The sequence below is a fragment of the Convolutriloba macropyga genome, chromosome 6, assembly GCF_964194025.1.
Source record: "Convolutriloba macropyga chromosome 6, txConMacr16.3, whole genome shotgun sequence".
Lineage (NCBI taxonomy): Eukaryota > Metazoa > Xenacoelomorpha > Acoela > Convolutidae > Convolutriloba > Convolutriloba macropyga.
The window spans coordinates 2,644,435-2,664,871 of record NC_134473.1 but is presented as its reverse complement, the minus strand read 5'-3'; the positions used below and the strand labels follow the sequence as shown (position 1 = coordinate 2,664,871).

Sequence of the window (20,437 nt, the reverse complement as noted above, 5' to 3'; positions counted from 1 at the left end):
TAAATAAACTGCCAGTGTAATAACTTTTAATGCCCAGTTGGCAACGGAAAAACACTTCAGCATTAGACTACGAGTTTAGCAAACTCTTCTATTGCCCCTGTTACTAAGTAAACAGTGGCGATTAACTCGTCTTCTAATGATGGAAACAGTTTGATAAACTTGTAGTCTAACATTTGAATTGTTGCTGCAATGTAGTTTAATTTTGACTTTGTTCAATTTTAAAATGATCGCAAGAGTTGTTGATTAAAACAAATAATCGCAAGGTTGTTATCCCCTCGATGTTATATCACCTCGGCTTCGTCTCGGAGTTTGATAAATTCTCGGTAGCAATAACAACCGTGTGGTATTATTCATTAATGCATCATATCAATTGCACAGAGCTGAACCGTTTTGCGTAATAAACAGTTGGATAATTTCTCTCATTTTAAAAATGGCAGATATATAAAGAAAATTCCAGATTAGTTCTTTCGTACACTTTTTCCGTTGAGAAAGGTTGACTTTTTATGTGGCTCTTCAATTTTCTTAAAATTTTTGATGAAAAATAGACTCGGTGAAGCAGTTTTGAAAAGTTTTTACTAGTATAAAGGAAATATGTTGTTTTTTGTTATAATTATGTATCTAGAGTTTTGTGAAAAACAAAGAGCTGAATAAGCGAGAACGATTGATGAATGTGTCTCAAAGCCTTGGAACAAGGTGATGTTAATTTAAAACAAAGCCCGACACTAAAAAATTCAAAATAAAATAGAATAAAAGGAATAATCCTGTAACGCTCGTTCTTGTTCCTAATAATCAGAGGCGCTGATTCTCGTGCACTAATAAAAGTATCTTCAAAAAACATTTTTCGACCAACAATACGTTGAATGTGATCATTTTGATATAAGCTAGATTTTAGAAGGCTTTTCTCGACTCAAATTCGGTATGATTAGAATTTGCCTTCATGTCAGAATTTGATCTAAAAGTTGGGGGGGGCTAAGGTGGGGTGGGGTAATTTAAAAATCTCGAAAGCAACAACTCCGGACTCAACTAATTATTTCCGTTAAGTTGGTGAACATTAACATCAGATGAGAACTGTCATTGTTGACATTGCGTAAAAGTACAGCAATAAGTAAAGAAGTATTAGCAAAATTCAAAAACCCGTTAACCTTTTTTTGAAAACTAACGGCGTACAAGCCATAAAAAGATAAATTCATAAATGAAATGATTATTTCAATTAATTTAGGCCTTTATCGCAACAGGCAAGACATTTCTATAATGAAATCAAGAGATAAGACAAAAATGCAAACAATGAATTCTGTCAAAACTAAAAAATTTGACAATGTATGTTGAAAGCAATTAGCGTCAAAGTCTTAGAAAGCATTAGTTTTGAACTGAAACCAAAACCTCAATTGAGTAACCCATCCGAAAGTCAGATGTACATGAAGTCGTCTCAAAAAAGCAGGCAGAATAAGGAACCCAGGTTGAGGTCCAGAACAAAATTTTTTTCTGATCACTTTTCCAGACCGAAATTAATCTGATCCGATTTCCAGACCGAATTTACCCCTGATCAGATTTTCCAGACCAAAAAAACCTCTGATCAGACTTTCCAGACTAAGTGCCTCTCCGATCAGCCTTTCCGGACCGTTGGAGTTGTGATCAGACCATCTCCAAGAGCAGATTTGTAGCATTAGGCGCATTAATTAATCAACACCCGTTGCGATTAACAGCAGTTAAATAAACTGCCAGTTTAATAACTTTTAATGCCCAGTTGGCAACGGAAAAAAACTTCAGCATTAGACTACGAGTTTAGCAAACTCTTCTATTGCCCCTGTTACTAAGTAAACAGTGGCGATTAACTCGTCTTCTAATGATGGAAACAGTTTGATAAACTTGTAGTCTAACATTTGAATTGTTGCTGCAATGTAGTTTAATTTTGACTTTGTTCAATTTTAAAATGATCGCAAGAGTTGTTGATTAAAACAAATAATCGCAAGGTTGTTATCCCCTTGATGTTATATCACCTCGGCTTGGTCTCGGAGTTTGATAAATTCTCGGTAGCGATAACGACCGTGTGGTATTATTCATTAATGCATCATATCAATTGCACAGAGCTGAACCGCTTTGCTTAATAAACAGTTCGATAATTTCTCTCAGTTTAAAAATGGCAGATATAGAAAGAAAATTCCAGATTAGTTCTTTCGTACACGATTTCCGTTGAGAAAGATTGACTTTTTATGTGGCTCTTAAATTTTCTTAAAATTTTTGATGAAAAATAGACTCGGCGAAGCAGTTTTGAAAAGTTTTTTCAAGTAAAGGAAATATGTTGTTTTTTTGTTATATTTATGTATCTAGAGTTTTGTGAAAAACAAAGAGCTGAATAAGCGAGAACGATTGATGAATGTGTCTCACAGCCTTGGAACAAGGTGATGTTAATTTAAAACAAAGCCCGACACTAAAAAATTCAAAATAAAATAGACTAAAAGGAATAATCCTGTAACGCTCGTTCTTGTTCCTAATAATCAGAGGCCCTGATTCTCGTGCACTAATAAAAGTATCTTCAAAAAACCTTTTTCGACCAACAATACGTTGAATGTGATCATTTTGATTTAAGCTAGATTTTAGAAGGCTTTCCTCGACTCAAATTCGGTATGATTAGAATTTGCCTTCATGTCAGAATTTGATCTAAAAATTGGGGGGGGGGGCTAAGGTGGGGTGGGGTAATTTAAAAATCTCGAAAGCAACAACTCCGGACTCAACTAATTATTTCCGTTAAAATGGTGAACATTAACATCAGATGAGAACTGTCGTTGTTGACATTGCGTAAAAGTACAGCAATAAGTAAAGAAGTATTAGCAAAATTCAAAAACCCGTTAACCTTTTTTTGAAAACTAACGGCGTACAAGCCATAAAAAGATAAATTCATGAAATGAAATGATTATTTCAATTAATTTAGGCCTTTATCGCAACAGGCAAGACATTTCTATAATGAAATCAAGAGATAAGACAAAAATGCGAACAACGAATTCTGTCAAAACTAAAAAATTTGACAATGTATGTTGAAAGCAATTAGCGTCAAAGTCTTAGAAAGCATTAGTTTTGAACTGAAACCAAAACCTCAATTGAGTAACCCATCCGAAAGTCAGATGTACATGAAATCTTCTCAAAAAAACAGGCAGAATAAGGAACCCAGTTTGAGGTCCAGACACAAATTTTTTTCTGATCACTTTTCCAGACCGAAATTAATCTGATCCGATTTCCAGACCGAATTTACCCCTGATCAGATTTTCCAGACCAAAAAAATCCTCTGATCAGACTTTCCAGACTAAGTGCCTCTCCGATCAGCCTTTCCGGACCGTTGGAGTTGTGATCAGACCATCTCCAAGAGCAGATTTGTAGCATTAGGCGCATTAATTAATCAACACCTGTTGCGATAACAGCAGTTAAATAAACTGCCAGTGTAATAACTTTTAATGCCCAGTTGGCAATGGAAAAACACTTCAGCATTAGACTACGAATTTAGCAAACTCTTTTATTGCCCCTGTTACTAAGTAAACAGTGGCGATTAACTCGTCTTCTAATGATGGAAACAGTTTGATAAACTTGTAGTCTAACATTTGAATTGTTGCTGCAATGTTGTTTAATTTTGACTTTGTTCAAGTTTAAAATGATCGCAAGAGTTGTTGATTAGAACAAATAATCGCAAGGTTGTTATCCCCTCGATGTTATATCATCTCGGCTTGGTCTCGGAGTTTGATAAATTCTCGGTAGCGATAACAACCGTGTGGTATTATTCATTAATGCATCATATCAATTGCACAGAGCTGAATGGTTTTGCGTAATAAACAGTTGGATAATTTCTCTCAGTTTAAAAATGGCAGATATAGAAAGAAAATTCCAGATTAGTTCTTTCGTACACGATTTCCGTTGAGAAAGATTGACTTTTTATGTGGCTCTTAAATTTTCTTAAAATTTTTGATGAAAAATAGACTCGGTGAAGCAGTTTTGAAAAGTTTTTTCTAGTAAAGGAAATATGTTGTTTTTTTGTTATATTTATGTATCTAGAGTTTTGTGAAAAACAAAGAGCTGAATAAGCGAGAACGATTGATGAATGTGTCTCACAGCCTTGGAACAAGGTGATGCTAATTTAAAACAAAGCCCAACACTAAAAAATTCAAAATAAAATAGAATAAAAGGAATAATCCTGTAACGCTCGTTCTTGTTCCTAATAATCAGAGGCGCTGATTCTCGTGCACTAATAAAAGTATCTTCAAAAAACATTTTTCGACCAACAATACGTTGAATGTGATCATTTTGATTTAAGCTAGATTTTAGAAGGCTTTCCTCGACTCAAATTCGGTATGATTAGAATTTGCCTTCATGTCAGAATTTGATCTAAAATTGGGGGGGGGGGGGCTAAGGTGGGGTGGGGTAATTTAAAGATCTCGAAAGCAACAACTCCGGACTCAACTAATTATTTCCGTTAAGTTGGTGAACATTAACATCAGATGAGAACTGTCATTGTTGACATTGCGTAAAAGTACAGCAATAAGTAAAGAAGTATTAGCAAAATTCAAAAGCTCATTAACATTTTTTTTGAAAACTAACGGCGTACAAGCAATAAAAAGATAAATTCATGAAATGAAATGAATGTTTCAAATAATTTAGGCCTTTATCGCAACAGGCAAAACATTACTATAATGAAATCAAGAGATAAGACAAAAAATGCGAACAACGAAATCTGTCAAAACTAAAAATTTTGACAATGTATCCTGAAAGCAATTAGTGTCAAAGTCATAGGACGCAATAGTTTTGAACTGAAACCAAAAATTCAATTGAGTAACCCATCTGAAAGACCCAATAAATTTGGTGGCTCGTAAAGATCAACAAACAAAGAAAATGACAAAAAATTCAAGAAATCTTATAAAGACATCAAATTTTAGAGAAAGGTTTGTAAATTTCGTGATATTATTATCTTCAGAACCATTTCATCTTCTCCGGAGTCTGTTCATTAGACCAATTTTCAGCTTGAAATTTTGACTCAAAAAGATCGACGAACAAGGAACGTGATAATAGTTTCGAGAAAACTTGAACAAAATTTCAACTTTATCAATTTTTTGTGATATTAAAATCTTGAAAACAATTCCACTGCACCTAAAAATTAATGTAGTAAACTTTTATCAGACTCTTGATGATGTTTATCTTGACTCTTTTATCAGATGAAGTTTACTTGCTCTTGAGGCTGGAAAATTGCAAGAACTAGTATTATTGCTGTTTGAAGTAACAAAACTTATAGCTCATAAAAAGGTCACAAAATGTAAAAATAATTAGGAAAAGATCTTTATCAACTATGGCAAATGTGAATTCAACACTAATTAATTAAAGAATTTGAAGTCAATGGTGAACAAAATAACAACTTTCACTGTTTTGGACTCAGAAACTCTTAGAAACGACACTTTTTAACCTAAAATTAAGGCCTTCACATCAACTGCGTCTTTGGTTCTCTAATGAAACTTAAGGCCCATTGGGCCTTTCCACTTTATCCCTTTTATGAAAAATCAAAGTCATTGAAAAATGTGTGAAGACATCTTACAAAAAAATGGCCGGATAAATACCAGAAATTATTCGAAGCGTCGATCATCATTTCTAAGTTAAACTTACCGAAACCAGAACTTTAAAAAAGACACGAGAAAAACAAAACAACATTAAAGCATTGCAGATTTAGTTCAGGCGGGGTACCTTGTAGGTGGGGGACCTCTTCACCTTGAATATTACCAGCAGTCTCTAATAACCTTATATTAAAAACTAAGGGGGGTAAGTGGGTTTGGTGAGTAGGTGGGGGTGTTGATAGTTTGAAAAGCGAAACTGGACTGTTGAAGGAAAAAAGCTTCTTGAAATGACCTTTTCACCTTGAGTATTACCAGCAGTTCTTAATTTCTATGTATTACCCGGGTTGAATTTTTCCGCACAAAATGATGTAAGAGTGGGGCTGCAATGGGAGGATTTTTCAGGAAAATGCAGCTCAAAACTCTTACGTCTTTTTGTGCTGCATTGGACTTCCAAGGTGGGTAAGATGGTGTAGGAGTGAGGGGGTAAAAGACAAATTAACCCCCCACTCTTACATCTTTTTTTGGTCTGCCATGGGGGGTAAAAAGATATAAGCGTTTGGGGGTAATTTGTATTTTACCCCCTCACTCTTACACCATTTTACCCCCTTGGAAGCCCAATGCAGCCCAAAAAGATGTAAGAGTTATGAGCTGAATTTTCCTAACAAATCCTCCCATTGCAGCCCCACTCTTACATCATTTTACCCCCCTTGGCAGCCCAACTCTTACATCATTTTACCCCCTGGCAGCCCAACTCTTACATCATTTTACCTCTTCAATCTTACCTTGTTTTAGCCCCCATACCTGAAGACTGCCAGTCTTGAACCGATAACCTCTGCACCCTCAGCTGAATCGCCTTCTCCTCCAGACCATCAAAGCTTGTCCAACTCTTGACGGTCTATATATATAAATAATACTTGTTAGAATTGCCCCATCTCAACAAATTACCCCCTCACACTTACATCGTTTTACACCCGCAGAAAAAATTACCCCCTCACTCTTACACCATTTTACCCCCCCCCCCCCCCCCTTGGCAGCCCAACTTACATCATTTTACCCCTTCTGAACAAATTACCCCCTCACTCTTACACCATTTTATCCACCTTGGCAGCCCAATTATTACATCATTTTACCCCCTCTGAACAAATTGTCCCCTCACTCTTACAATATTTTAGCTCCCTTGGCAGCCCAACTCTTACATCATTAAACCCCCTCTGAACAAATTACCCCCTCACTCTTACACCATTTTACCCCCCTTGGCAGCCCCTTTCTTACATCACTTTACCGCCTCTGGACAAATTACTCCCTTACTCTTACACCATTTTACTCCCCTTGGCAGCCCGACTCTTACATTATTTTACCCCCTCAGAACAAATTACCCCCTCACTCTTACACCATTTTACTCCTCTTGGCAGCTCAAATCTGAGCTCATGTTACCCTTCTGGACAAATTAACCACTCAATCTTACAACATTTTACCGCCCTTGCCAGACCCTTTCTTACACCATTTTACCCCCTCTGGACAAATTACCCCCTCACTCTTACACCAATTTACCCCCCTTGACAGCCCAACTCTTACATCATTTTACCCCCTCTGGACAAATTACCCCCTCACTCTCACACCATTTTACGCCCCTTGGCAGCCCGACTCTTACATCATTTTACCCTCTCTGGACAAATTACCCCCTCACTCTTACACCATTTTACCCCCCTTGGCAGCCCAACTCTTACATCATTTTACCCCCTCTGGACAAATTACCCCCTCATTCTTACACCATTTTACCCCCATTGGCAGCCAAACGCTTACATCATTTTACCCCCTCTGAATTTAATTCAGGGGGAGAGGGGTAAATCCTGAAAAGAACTCCCATTGCAGCCCATTGCAGCCCACTCTTAAATGGCAATTTCAGTCAAGGGTGGGGTAATTCATGAAAACTCCTTCCATTGCAGCCCATTGCAGCCCACTCTTACATGGCAATTTCGGTCAGGGGGTAATTCCTGAAAAGTCCTCGCATTGCAGCCCATTGCAGCCCACTCTTACATGGCAATTTCAGTCAGGGGGTAATTCCTGAAAAGTCCTCCCATTGCAGCCCATTGCAACCCACTCTTAAATGGCAATTTTAGTCAGGGGGGTAATTCCTGAATAGTCCTCCCATTGTAGCCCATTGCAGCCCACTCTTACATGGCAATTTCAGTCGGGGGGTAATTCCTTAAAAGTCCTCCCATTGCAGTCCACTCTTACATGGCAATTTCAGCCAGGGGGGGGGTAATTCCAGAAAAGTCCTCCCATTGCAGCCCATTGCAGCCCACTCTTACATAGCAATTTCAGTCAGGGGGTAATTTCTTAAAAGTCCTCTCATTGCAGCCCAACTCTTACATCATTTTACCCCCTCTGAACAAATTACTCCGACACTCTTACATCAATTTACCCCCCATAGACAAATTACCCCCCACTCTTACATCAAAATCGGAGGATTTTAGGGAGGACATTCGACCCGGGTAGTACCTAAACTACAGTTAAAGTTCGATATTTGAAAATGGAAGTCTATTTTCATGGATTATTTTAGGTTTTCTTGCTGTCGTTTTCTGCTGTTATGCAAATGAGTGTCAACTTTCTTCACGTTGCTTATCCAACTATGCATATTGCAAAAAGACATTTACAGGATTAGAAAAAACACAAATTGAAATGTCTCAAAGTTCAAAACTGACCCCAGTTACTGCTGTCGTCGGCTTGAAAACTTCAAATGGAAGTCAACCACAAAAAAATCAACCTCAATTTTTTGTTGAAAATGTTTTCAAAAAATGAAGGCGCTTCTAAAATTTCTGCGTTCCAAACAAATTCTAGAATTAAGAAAAATAGGAGCAAAGAATGGCGATTTGATAACAGCTATTAATCAAGAAAATTGCTGAAAATATAGCACTAAGGACATAATTTTATAAACTACTCAAAAAACAACAAAAAAAAAATCGAAGGAACACCTCAGCCATTTTTTTTCTCAAACAGCGACTAGCATTTTCCCAGGAAAAGTCATCCAACAGTATCAAAACAGGAAAGAAAAAATGAACGAAATTTTGAACAAACAAAACAAAGAGGAATATGTTCACAAATCCAGAATTATTTATTAATTTAACAAGAAGGCTCATTAATGTGCGTTCGCTCATAAAGTTCCGACCCCGTTCATTCCCTTTTTTGAAATAATTGTCTACCAAATGAACAGATAGAAAACCCTCAAAAATTCAAACTACTTTAAAAAAATTGGTGTACGAAGAAAAAAATTGCATCCGGCACAAATAATTCAGAGGAGTAAAAAAGCCGCATTTGATTAATGAGATCTGTCATTATTAAGAAAGCAAGGCAATACCAACAAAATAATCAGACAGCAATGACAAACATAAATTACATCCAAAAATTGATATCCAATTTTTGAAAAAAAGATTTGTTAACGAGGTCAAAATAGCGTCAGATAAAACTGAAGCCAAACAAAACAACTTGTACTTCACTAGAACATATATAGAACCGCTTCATATTAAGCCTCGGTTACAATTAGACAAAAAGAAAAAAACAGCAAAGCTAATAAGTTCGCTGATTTTTTTTAAAAACATTTAAATTCAAAGTAATGAAAACCATTAGATATCAACTGAAAACATTCAAATTTGTTGTTATCACCAAGTAACACATAGGAGGGCATTAAGACCTGTCTTTATTAAACTTTTGTATGCGGGTACAAAAAAAGCAACAAATAGAGACGACAAACAAAAATTGAATTAAAAATTGCAAGAAAACGCTGTCGTAGCCTTAATGTCAAATATTGCCACTAAAAATATAATATTCGGTTGAGCCTACTTCGAATGCCAATAATGTGTTATATGACCTCTCATTAACGAGACCGGGTGATAAGTTGGAAATGAGAAAAAGACAAAAATGAAGAAAAGGTGTAATATTAAGAAATAGTTTTGTGTTCTTCGAAAACAATTATGTTCAAAGTCATGAAAAGCATTAGCTACGAAAAAGAAAAAACTAAAATGTGTTTTTATTCGTCACAAATGGGCCATTGAGACCTGTAATTATTTAGGGAATTTCTGACGTTAACCTAAAGAACGCTATTTATAGGCAAAAATTAAAAACTTATTTAATGTTTCTAGCAAAAAACCCGTGTCGAAACCAGTTAAGTCATAACAAATTCTTTAGATATTGTACACTTGCGCGTGTTCTTAACGCAAAGAATGTCATATGTGCTTTGTAATTAACGAGATTAGGTAATAATTACAAACAAAAAGGAAATACATGCGAATTTTAATTGTGTTTTTTTTAAAAAAAAACAATGGTGTTCAGAGTCATGAAAACCATCAGCTATTCACTCAAATCAGATTATAGGCTCATCTATTCCTCCAAAAAGCGCCAATGATTACTGTCATTCGCAAGAAAAATTCATACAACTAAAAGACCAAGTAAAAACGACAGTTAACGACAAAAGTAAGAAAAAAGAACTCGAAGTAAGAAGTAAATTCTTCAAAAAAGTGTTAAGGAATCCGTTAAAGCCATAATCTGTACCTTTTAAGAATTTCAGATCGACAAAAAAGGCAAAATAAGTGAAACTTTTGTATTTTTTGAAAAAATTATTTTTCAATGTCATGAAAGTCATTAGCTACACATTGAAAAAATACAACTGTTTTATTTATCTGTCCAAGGCAAGCCGTGAGACCTGTTATTATTCAGAATATGTCTTACGTCTACAAAAAGAATATCAAATATGACAAAAATGAAAAAATGAATTAACTTCTCTTTGCAAAACACCCTTGTTTGAAGCCAGTAAAATTGTTACGAAGTCTTTAAAAACATCTGTTTTTGTGCATTAGCGCCTTGTTTTGACGACAAAAATTTCATATCTGACCTGTATTTAACAAATCTAGGTAACAAATAGACTATAGAAAGAAAAAAAAAGAAATTAAAAAGTGTTTTTTTTTAAAAAAGTTTTCCACTATCATCCACTATCATCCAAAATCATACACTATCTACTAATATTAGAATATCGGCTCATGCATTCCTCTAAAAAGCCAATTAGGAATGAGATTATCCGGGAAATTTCAAACGACTAAAAAAGCAAAGTAAAAAGGACAACTAAAGACAACTAAAAAAATAGAAAAAAATTTTTCGAGAAGACTTAGAACCATAATCTATACCCTTAAAGATTTTGATATGTTCAATTGTGCCTTATTTTCAACGCCAGCAATGTGTTATGTGAACTCCAAATAATGTGATAATATGAAAAACGAGAAAAACGCGTGAAAATTAGTCAAATGCCTAAACATAAAAAAATGTGAAATCTGGTATTATGAAAGCCAGAAAAACCACATCTTAAAGCGTAAAACGGCAATAAAGATTAAATTGTTTTACAGTAGAAGGAAGAAGTTTTCTTTGTTTGCTGACACTGAGCTACAAGTTGACCAAATTAAGAGAAAAATAGTGGCAAACACAAAAATACAAAAAATCATTAATAATTTGGAAATCAAATTTTTAAAATTCAAAACAACACAGGCTTTTGAGTAGAAAATTAGGTACAATAAATCGGAACTGCTTAGGATTTCAACTGGACCTATCACCAGTGAGCTTTGATATGAATTGTTTTGCTCTTTACTTAACATAAAAAATTCAATTTCTAAAAAAAAAGATCGAGTGAATACTATCCAAATTATTTTTGGATTGCAACAATCTGCGATTGGTCGAAAGCTATTGCTGTTAGCAAAAAACGTCGAAATTTTTATTCCAGAACACTCTCAATGGAAACGGAAGTAGGAATAGCCCCTTCGGAGTTGATGTGTTAATGGTTTTTGGGTGTTGATGGTTAATGGTTTTGTGGTGTTAAAGAAGATTGTGTTAATGGTTTTTGGGTGTGTACTTCCGGCAAATTTAATCAAAGTGGACCAATGAAGCTTATTGTGCGCAATTTTTGACAAAAATGGCTTATATTTGAAATATCAGGCCAATTTTCAGCCCAAAAAATCAAACAAAATTGTTAGGAATACTCTTCGTCATTAAAAATAAAATCAACAGTGCTATTTTTAATAATTTTCATGTTTTAGCAAAATTCACGAAGTTTTAGGCAAAAAATCCATAAAACGTGTATAAAAAAAACGCAAATCGGTCTAAGGTTCACAATAGTTTAAAACACGATATCTCGCTCAAGAAAACAAAATTCAGAACAATTTTTAAATTCCATATTCTATGCTAGACGGGCTTTTAATGATATCATTCACAACTCTCTACGACGAATATAAAGATCGGTCAAAATTGTTTAAAAAATAACCAGTTGAGTATATAGTTCGGCCAGCCTCAAGAGGGGTCGGAACAAAAATGGTTTTCACCATGAGTTACTTAAAATCTGTCCTATTAAAATTGTAGTCAGATATAGAACTGAGTAAAAATAATTCCCATTCCAACCAGAAAAAAATTGTAATCAGATATAGATCTGACCAAAAATTATTTGTCCTTCATACCAAAAAAATTTAATCAGATATAGAATTGACCAAAAATTTATTCTCCTTCAAACCAATAAAAAATTTAATCAGATATAGAACTGACCAAAAATTTATTCTCTTTCAAACCTGAAAAAAATTTAATCAGATATAGAACTGACTAAAAAATAGTTTTTTTTCACACTATAAAAATGCAATCAGATATGGAACTGACTAAAAATTAGTTTCTTTTCCAACCAACAATTTTGTAATCAGATACCGAAATGACTAAAAATTACTTCTTTCAAACCAAAAAAATTTTAATCAGATATTGAACAGACAGAAAATTTTTTCTCTTTCCAACCAAAACATTTGTAATCATAAACAGAACTGACCAAAAATTAATTCCCATTTCAAAATTGATTCTTTTTCCAACCATAAAAAATGTAATCAGATATAAAGCTGACTCAAAATTGATTCCTTTTCAAAACAAAAAAATTGTAATCAGATATGGAACTGACTAAAAATTAGTTTCTTTTCCAACCAACAATTTTGTAATCAGATACCGAAATGACTAAAAATTACTTCTTTCAAACCAAAAATTTTTTAATCAGATATGGAGCAGACAAAAAATTTTTTCTCTTTCCAACCAAAACATTTGTAATCATAAACAGAACTGACCAAAAATTAATTCCCATTTCAAAATTGATTCTTTTTCCAACCATAAAAAATGTAATCAGATATAAAGCTGACTCAAAATTGATTCCTTTTCAAAACAAAAAAATTGTAATCAGATATGGAACAGACTAAATATTAATTCTCTATCCAAACAAAAACAAAATGCAATCAGATATAGACTTGATCAAAAATTAATTCCTACTTCAACCAAAAAAATTGTAATCAGATACAGAACTGACTAAAAATTGATTCTCCTTCAAATTGAAAAAAAAATGTAATCAGGTATAGAACCGACTTAAAATGAATTCTCCTTTAAGTCAATCAGATATAGAACTGAGAACAAAAATCTCGTTCAAACAAAAATTTTTTATATCAGATATAAAGCTGACTAAAAATTTGTTCCTTCTCAAAGAAAAAAAATTGTAATCAGATATGGAACTGACTAAAAACTTTTTCACTTTCCAACCAAAACGTTTGCAATCATAAATAGAACTGACCAAAATTAATTCCCATTTCAAAAATGACTGTCTTTCTAACCATAAAAAATGTAATCAGATATAAAGCTGACTAAAATTTTATTCTTTTTCAGACCAAAAAATTTGTAATCAGATATAGAACTGACTAAAATTAAATTTTCTTTCAAACTAAAAAATGTAATCAGATATGGAACCGACTTGAAAATCATTTTCAACTGAAACCAAAAAAAAAATTGTTATCAGATATCGAACTGACTATAACATAATTCTCTTTCAAACCAACTAAGTGGTAATCAGATATAGAACTGACTAGAATTTAATTCTCTTTCAAACCCAAAATGATTGCGTTCAGATGTAGAACTGACAAGACAATAAAATTACTTGCGTCTTAGATTCTAAAGATTTACTCATGTAATACGAGTTACGAGTATTTCCTCGGAAGTTTGCGTCGGCCTAATTATTTCATACTTTTTAAGACAAAAAATGGTAAATTCACTAATATTAAAAAACCGAAAAAAGATGTCGAGTCCTGCCACGCTTGCTAGAAACCAATTTTTTGCTATGAAGCACTAAGGAACTAATTATATTAAAAATGATATCAGTTGGTTAGAAAAGAAAAAAGCAAATAAACAAGAAAGAGATTAAACTTGGTCGCAATATGATGTTAAGTTTTTGGAATTAATGTTACCTAATCCTACAAAACAGTGAGTGATCTGAATATAAAAGCCTCAGCAATGTTTTTGCTTGCTGCTCAATCCCATTTTTGGTGGCAAGCAATTGCGGGAAATTTGTTAAAATATCTTAGATGTCAATGCCCAAAAGCATTGCAATGTTTCTTACAATTTTTTATCACTCACCCGTATTGAGGAATTTTGTTTTTCACTTGTAAGAAATCGTCGTTTTTTAATCGTTTTCCTTCTTTTGAAAAAAAACGTAAGAAACGACAAAAAACGACGAAAAAAACGATCAAAAAACGACGATTTAATTTGAATAAAACGACGTAAGAAACGACAAAAAAACGACGAAGAAACGATCATTTCTCACAGGTAAAAGACGACTTCAACGACGGAAACTAATGAAAACCAAAAAAAAAACGCAGACAAAACGACGAAAACGACGATTTCTTTCAAAGAGATTGTCGTTTTTTCGTCGTTTGTCCTCAACTGCTTTTACTGCTTTCACCACTGCTTTCACCACATTCAGCGCTGGAAACAAAAATGCTTTCTTCTACATCATATTTTTTCACTTTCTTAATTTTAGCGTTGAAAATATTGTGATTTTTGTTTTCTCACCTGGAATGAAACAGTGGGCTGCAGATAGAACAAAGTGTCTGTCAATGATAGTCCCCCCACAAAAACCGAAAAGCTCTTCCTCGGCTGTTCTATTGTACCAGACCGTTTGGACTTTAACGTAAAACGCTCTATCGGGGGAATCATGTCCGTTCACAATTGCCCGCCTTGTTATCTGGCGAGCTTCAGTCTTCATTTGACAGTTGTCTAACATCGCAAAGAAACACACAAAAAAAGCCAGAAAAATCTCTTCCTTTTTCATAGCAATCATGTTTAGAATTGAATCTTCTAATTTTGCGGATTTAACGATAAATTTAATTCAAAATTTGAAAACGGTTCCTGCCAAGTTCGAGGCTCGCTTTTGGGTCCAGCAATTTAATTCGAAGAATTGAGCTTGTGGACTTAGGAGTCCTAGCCTATCAAATTTACACCCACTTTTGCCGGAAAAAATCCGGCTGGTGTGTGAATGTATCTGAAACAGAGTGACTTTAAAATCACGATACTTTTTCCATGTCTTGTAAAGCAATAAGTGATCATCGACAAATTGTCAATGACAATTCACAAATCTCAATTCTACAGATCTTTTTCACCATGAATCTCTAACTAAATTCACTCTTTACTTACGCAAAGAAACTTTTAGCAATTATAGACACAAAACGATCAAGTAAACCTTGTCGAATAATTTTTCCATGAAAATGCTACAATATAACTTTAATCAACAAAATTTATTTAAACTTGATATAGTATAATCAAATCTATTGTCTTGTCTTTTCCTCAATCCCCCCCTCGCTCCCTCCAAAGCATAAAACAACCTTTTGTGATTTCTCCTTATCAGAATTAGTGTATTAATGAACACAGAAATTTTTAAAAAACTAAACTGCCCAAGTTTCCGATTCAAAAATGACATGCATTCTGCTCTTCATCTGCAGTGTGTATGACTGCTTTAAACATCAGCAACCATATCATTGTTGATTAGCTTTTTTTTTGTTTTTTTTCCCTTGCGAGAAATGGTTTTGACTTGGTCACTCATGGTTTTGAGTTTCATGCCTTCTAAAATTAGGTTGCTTTTAGAATTTGATCTTCAGTTCAATGTAAATTTCATCGAGCTATAGTACGGACTCAATTTTTTTGAACTGAATTGTTTTTGTACGTTTCAGAAAAGCAATTTCTAGACATTCAAAAAAATAAATGTTCACAGTCAAAACTGAAAACCTTTGAAAACTGTTAAAACATACAACAAAAAAAGAAAGGCAAATAAAGCGAAAATAATTTGCATGGAAAAGTTATCCTTTAGATAATCTCTCAGTAGAAGCTGTCACAATAAAGCAACTGTGCTAACAATTTTCCTTGACTGATAGGATTGTAATAAGATATTTGGACATCAAAAATAGGAAAAATTTCTGGAAAACTATGCGGTAAGGATCGGGGTTCTACTCAATTCTGTCGACTTGCTCGGAAATAGATTTCGTGAAAACCGACGTAAGAATTTTTAACCACGTTGGGATTAAACGAAAGATATAGTCAGTTATTTTAGTGTTTTTTTTTGGTATGATCAGTTAAAAATGAAAAAAAAAATGTCAGTACTCTTTGTTTGAAATGTGAAATATATTGGTTTTTTTCCCATACAAAAGAATTAGGTTTTTAAAGTGGTCAAAATATATGATTGCGTTCATATCGCAAAAGTTTTTGAGAACATTTTGCTTCAAAGAAATGCCGATTTTTTAAAAAATTTCGCTTCTGCTTGTTGATAAAAAGAGGTAAACAATTACGATTCTTGTTTAAAGAGTTCTTAAATGATAATTAGATATCAAGTGCTTAGGTTGTTTGAATTCTCATGGTTCCCTGTTTGCATCGTAACTTTCAAACGAAACATAACGATTAATTTCCTCCGTTTGAAAAATGAATAACGGATTATACAAAAAAAGTTGTAAGGTTTTCATCGTATTTGTCTGAATAAAACCGAAATAAAACGGATAATTTGCGTAATTTCAAAACCGGACAATTCTGGAATAGTGCACATAAAACCAAAAAAGAAAAATTATACTTATCATTCAAACTTAATTGCCCTGTTCAACAAACAAGTTTCAACATTCTCGTTGTTCAACTAAACAAATAAAACTCATAAAAAGTTCTTTAATTAGCAAATTTTTATACACATTTTTGGAGAGTTTACTTTGTTTAGGACAATTTCAGGCCTAGAATTATAAAACATTGCTGAAGTTGCAAAAAATATCGATCTTTAAGAACTGGATGCATGGCACCCGTTTTAACCAATACGTTCATCGAGCACGTTTTCTTAATTTTAAAGGGACCATCTATTGGGGAATTTTTCATCACAACCATCACATTAAGATATCTATTCTTAAAATGAATACATTATATAAAAGTTGTGCACAAGTTATATGAATAAGGGATAGGTCTGAACATACACGAACAAAAGTTTGAACATACTCACTTTTAAACGCACGAAGAGCGCACAAAAATTTTTGAACGCACAAAATTCTGAACATAGAAGCATTTGAACGCACGATATTCTGGACATTAACGCACATATTTTCAAAAACCAACGAACTTTGGAGCGCACGAAAGTAAGTTCAAGAAAGTCTGTTCGAAAATCTGATCAATTTGGAACGCACGAAAGTTTGGACATAGGTTCTTTTGAACGCACGAAGAGCGCATAATTGTTTTTGAACGCACGAAAGCCTGGACATCGGTACTGTTCGTCTGGGAGGTTCTGGATAGGAAGGTTTTGTCTGGGACGGTCTGGACATATCTGCTTTCGGTCTGGCAACTCAACTTGTGTTTTGTACCGCAAGATAAATTTTTCCATTCAAATCTAAGACCCTCTAAACATTGTCAAGAAAGATGTTAAATGAGAAAACTTCAAGCTTATGCGCGAATGGGCAGAGATAGATGCTGGGATCCTGGAGGGAGAGAGGGATTCTGGGCATCCAGTAGATGATTTAAAAATTTTTACAGGTAATTTTAAATAAAAAAAATACTTTAATGCTTAGAAGTTAACTGTGATTGGTTTATTCATTGGGTTTAGTGAAAAATCAGGAAGAAATTCCGCAAAAAGTTGCCCTACTAAAATTAAAAGTAATTGTTTTGAGCATAAAAGAAACTGCTCAGAACTTCAAAAACAGAAGCTATTTTTTTCCATCAAATACAGAGTTATCTGTTATAACAACACAAATTAGCAACAGAACTAGAAATTATCCTTGCGGCACACAACTTGTAGCATCTTTAGGACCCCTATGGTGACATTATTGATTCTCAAAAATAGTTTAGAGTTTGATAAATATTCGAAAATGGCAGTTGGAGGACACACACTCCAAAGCATTTTCAGCAATTTTGTTCAAAAAATATAGCCTTAATTACATGAATACTGATCAAGATGACACAACTTTACTCTGTTAAACAACAAATTTTGTAACTAAAATTTTGTCCTTTCTTCACTCGGCCGAACTTTGAAGATTAGATTGATTGGAAGAAGCAACACGAGAGCATGTCCCTTGTAACTCAGTTATGTAGATCTTCGAAGTTTGATTATTACTTGCGTTATTGTGACGATAAATTCTTAAAAAGTAAATCAATTTTTTGAACTCTCCAATGTTTTTACGACTCGAAGAGGATTATTGGTTTTCTTAAGCTTTTTTTTAACCGGAAGTACTATTCGTTCAGACGGCATTTTGACATAAGAGCGAAAGTGAGTAAAATTGCCGTGTGAACTTGCTTTTTCTGAGCGAGAGAAGTTTATATGATCACGCGCTGCGTTTAGTGAATGACTTTTCGACTTTGAAAAGTGAAAAGTGTTTTTTGACAGAATGGCACTTATGGATAACCATTTTTGCCAAAGTGGCCCAGTATTCTTTTTATCTTGTAATTTGATTTTTTTGCAGAAATTTTTTTTCGATGCTATATTAAAATATAATCCTCGGATATTATAGCACATTGTTTTGCAGAGCCTTAAAGTGCGTTTCAAGTTCAAAACGGGCACTTAATTTCTGATTTTTGATTTGATTTTTGACTTTTTTCTATTTATTTTTTCATTTTTGGATCTTTCAGCCTTTTTTTCTAAGTATCAGTTTGTATGGCAGCTTTCTTTGATAGCTCATACACTCAACGACTCTATCGATCGAGAGGTAGTTATGTTTTATCAAATTGCACACATGCTAATCCGGTTTTGGTTTTTCCCAAATTTTTCTTAGTTCTTTGTTTTTATTTTGGTTTTTTTTTTTACTAGAAGTAGACTTTTTGTGTAATATTAGGGTTTTTCATCTGATTTCAATAAAAGTTCAAAAATTTTCTAGGCGTTATGTTTTTGAAATACAAAATTTTTTTTCATAAATTCAGTCTTGAAACTCGTTTAGCGTTTTTTTTGCAAAACAGTTCAATGTTTTGTATGTCTGAATTCACTTCTTTTTTATGCACAGGAGGATGCTGAATAACAAAATAAATTAGTTCTTTTCTTTCTTTCTGTAATCCTGTTTTTTATTTTTCAAAATCAAGAAATAGTTTTTTTGTTTCGATGTTTCACATTGTTTCCAAATTCTTCACATTATAGTTTGTATCACGTGAGCATTCTTTTGACACCTCTATTAAAGTTTTTCATTTGTTAAAAACTTTTTTGATATCAGTTTCTTCTTAGATTTTCCTCATTTCTTTTGTTTGCAGTTGATTTCATTTAAAATAAGGCAGTAATGAGAGTTTTCCCGCAAATTTTTTGGAAAAATTCGACTGATCTCTAATTTCGACAATTTTTTTGGGGCCTCGGTAATGTTGGGTCCAAACCTTTTTGGGTCCTCTATCTTTTTCAGAATAAACTCGGTGGCAATTTTTAGCGCTGACAGTTTTTTGAGCCTATATTTATTTTGATCATCATAATTTTTTTGACATTTTTTAACCTTACCAAAAGCTTTCAATAATATGAAATTTTGCTGCATCTTCGTTTCTCTTGGTAACAGCGCTATAAGTTTCTCAAATTTTCATATCAGACCTGGTTAGGTAATGAGTTAAAGGTTTAATATAAAAAGAAATGGCTTCAGCTGCAATTAGGGTTTTTCATGAAGTTTGGATGCTTCGAGTTGTTCCCAGAATTCTTCCGGCTATGTTTTTGTTTTGCAATCATCCTTTCTCACAAAAGTTTCCTCGTTTTTGCCCCTTTTGTATTTATTTTTTTTTCTATTCTTTTAAGACATACTGCAAGTGTTACCAATTTTTGAATCACTTTCGCTTGCGTAAACAGTTTTATTATCAGGCTGTAATTAGTGAAACTCGATCGTTTAAGCAAAATTTGTACAGTAACACGACGTCTTCATTAATCGTGAATATGTACACCCACGTGGTATACTACTGAATCAAATTTGCCTCATGTAGTATTATATAGACAACTGATTATTTTACCTATGAGTGAAAATATGAAATTTTAACATTCTTAAAAAACTTTTTTGGCTCGCTTTGTACTATGTTTTGGCGTATTGTATTTTTGTTCCGACCCCCACTTTAGTGGGGAGGGAGGACCTGCATGCTCAAACGTTTTCTTTTGGTTTGTTCAGTCAATGATCGTAGAGAATTGTGAGTGGTATGATAAGAAAGAACGTATATCTTAGAATATGGAATTGAAAAGATTTTTTCGAACTTCGATTTTTACAGGGAGTTATCGAGGTTCAAATTCTTTGAATATTCGACTGTTTTACGTCATTTTTGCTAAAATTTTGCTATTATGAACAAAAATATGTCAAAATTTTTAATGATAGAGTGCTAATGTTTTTGTTAAAGATAGAAGAGTTTTGCAGAAATGTTTGATTAAAATTTTTTTGTAACATTTTTTAAATAAAATTCTTAAAATTCAATTTTTTTAATCAAAAATTGCACAAGATGTGCTTTTTTGTTCCGTTTTGTTAATGTTTACTAGATGTACAGACCAACAAACTGCTGACACAAGCTACACAAATTCCAAA

General features: G+C 33.6%; 1 protein-coding gene across 3 annotated transcripts in view; it reads right to left on the bottom strand.

Moving 5' to 3' along the window:
- The window catches only part of LOC142340689 (uncharacterized), a 29,811-nt gene extending 14,957 nt beyond the window's left edge, over positions 1 to 14,854 (bottom strand). For 2 of the 3 annotated variants that reach the window (XR_012759076.1, XR_012759077.1), the window contains exon 1: positions 14,478 to 14,854. Coding sequence is in view for 1 of the 3 variants with exons in the window: in XM_075391382.1 (XP_075247497.1) it covers positions 6,365 to 6,477; positions 14,478 to 14,621 (257 nt within the window). In the remaining 2 variants the exon portion in view is untranslated. Of the gene's footprint in view, positions 1 to 6,364; positions 6,478 to 14,477 lie in introns of all 3 variants that reach the window. The other variant, XM_075391382.1, reaches the window with a different exon arrangement.
- Between the last annotated feature and the right edge of the window lie 5,583 nt (positions 14,855 to 20,437).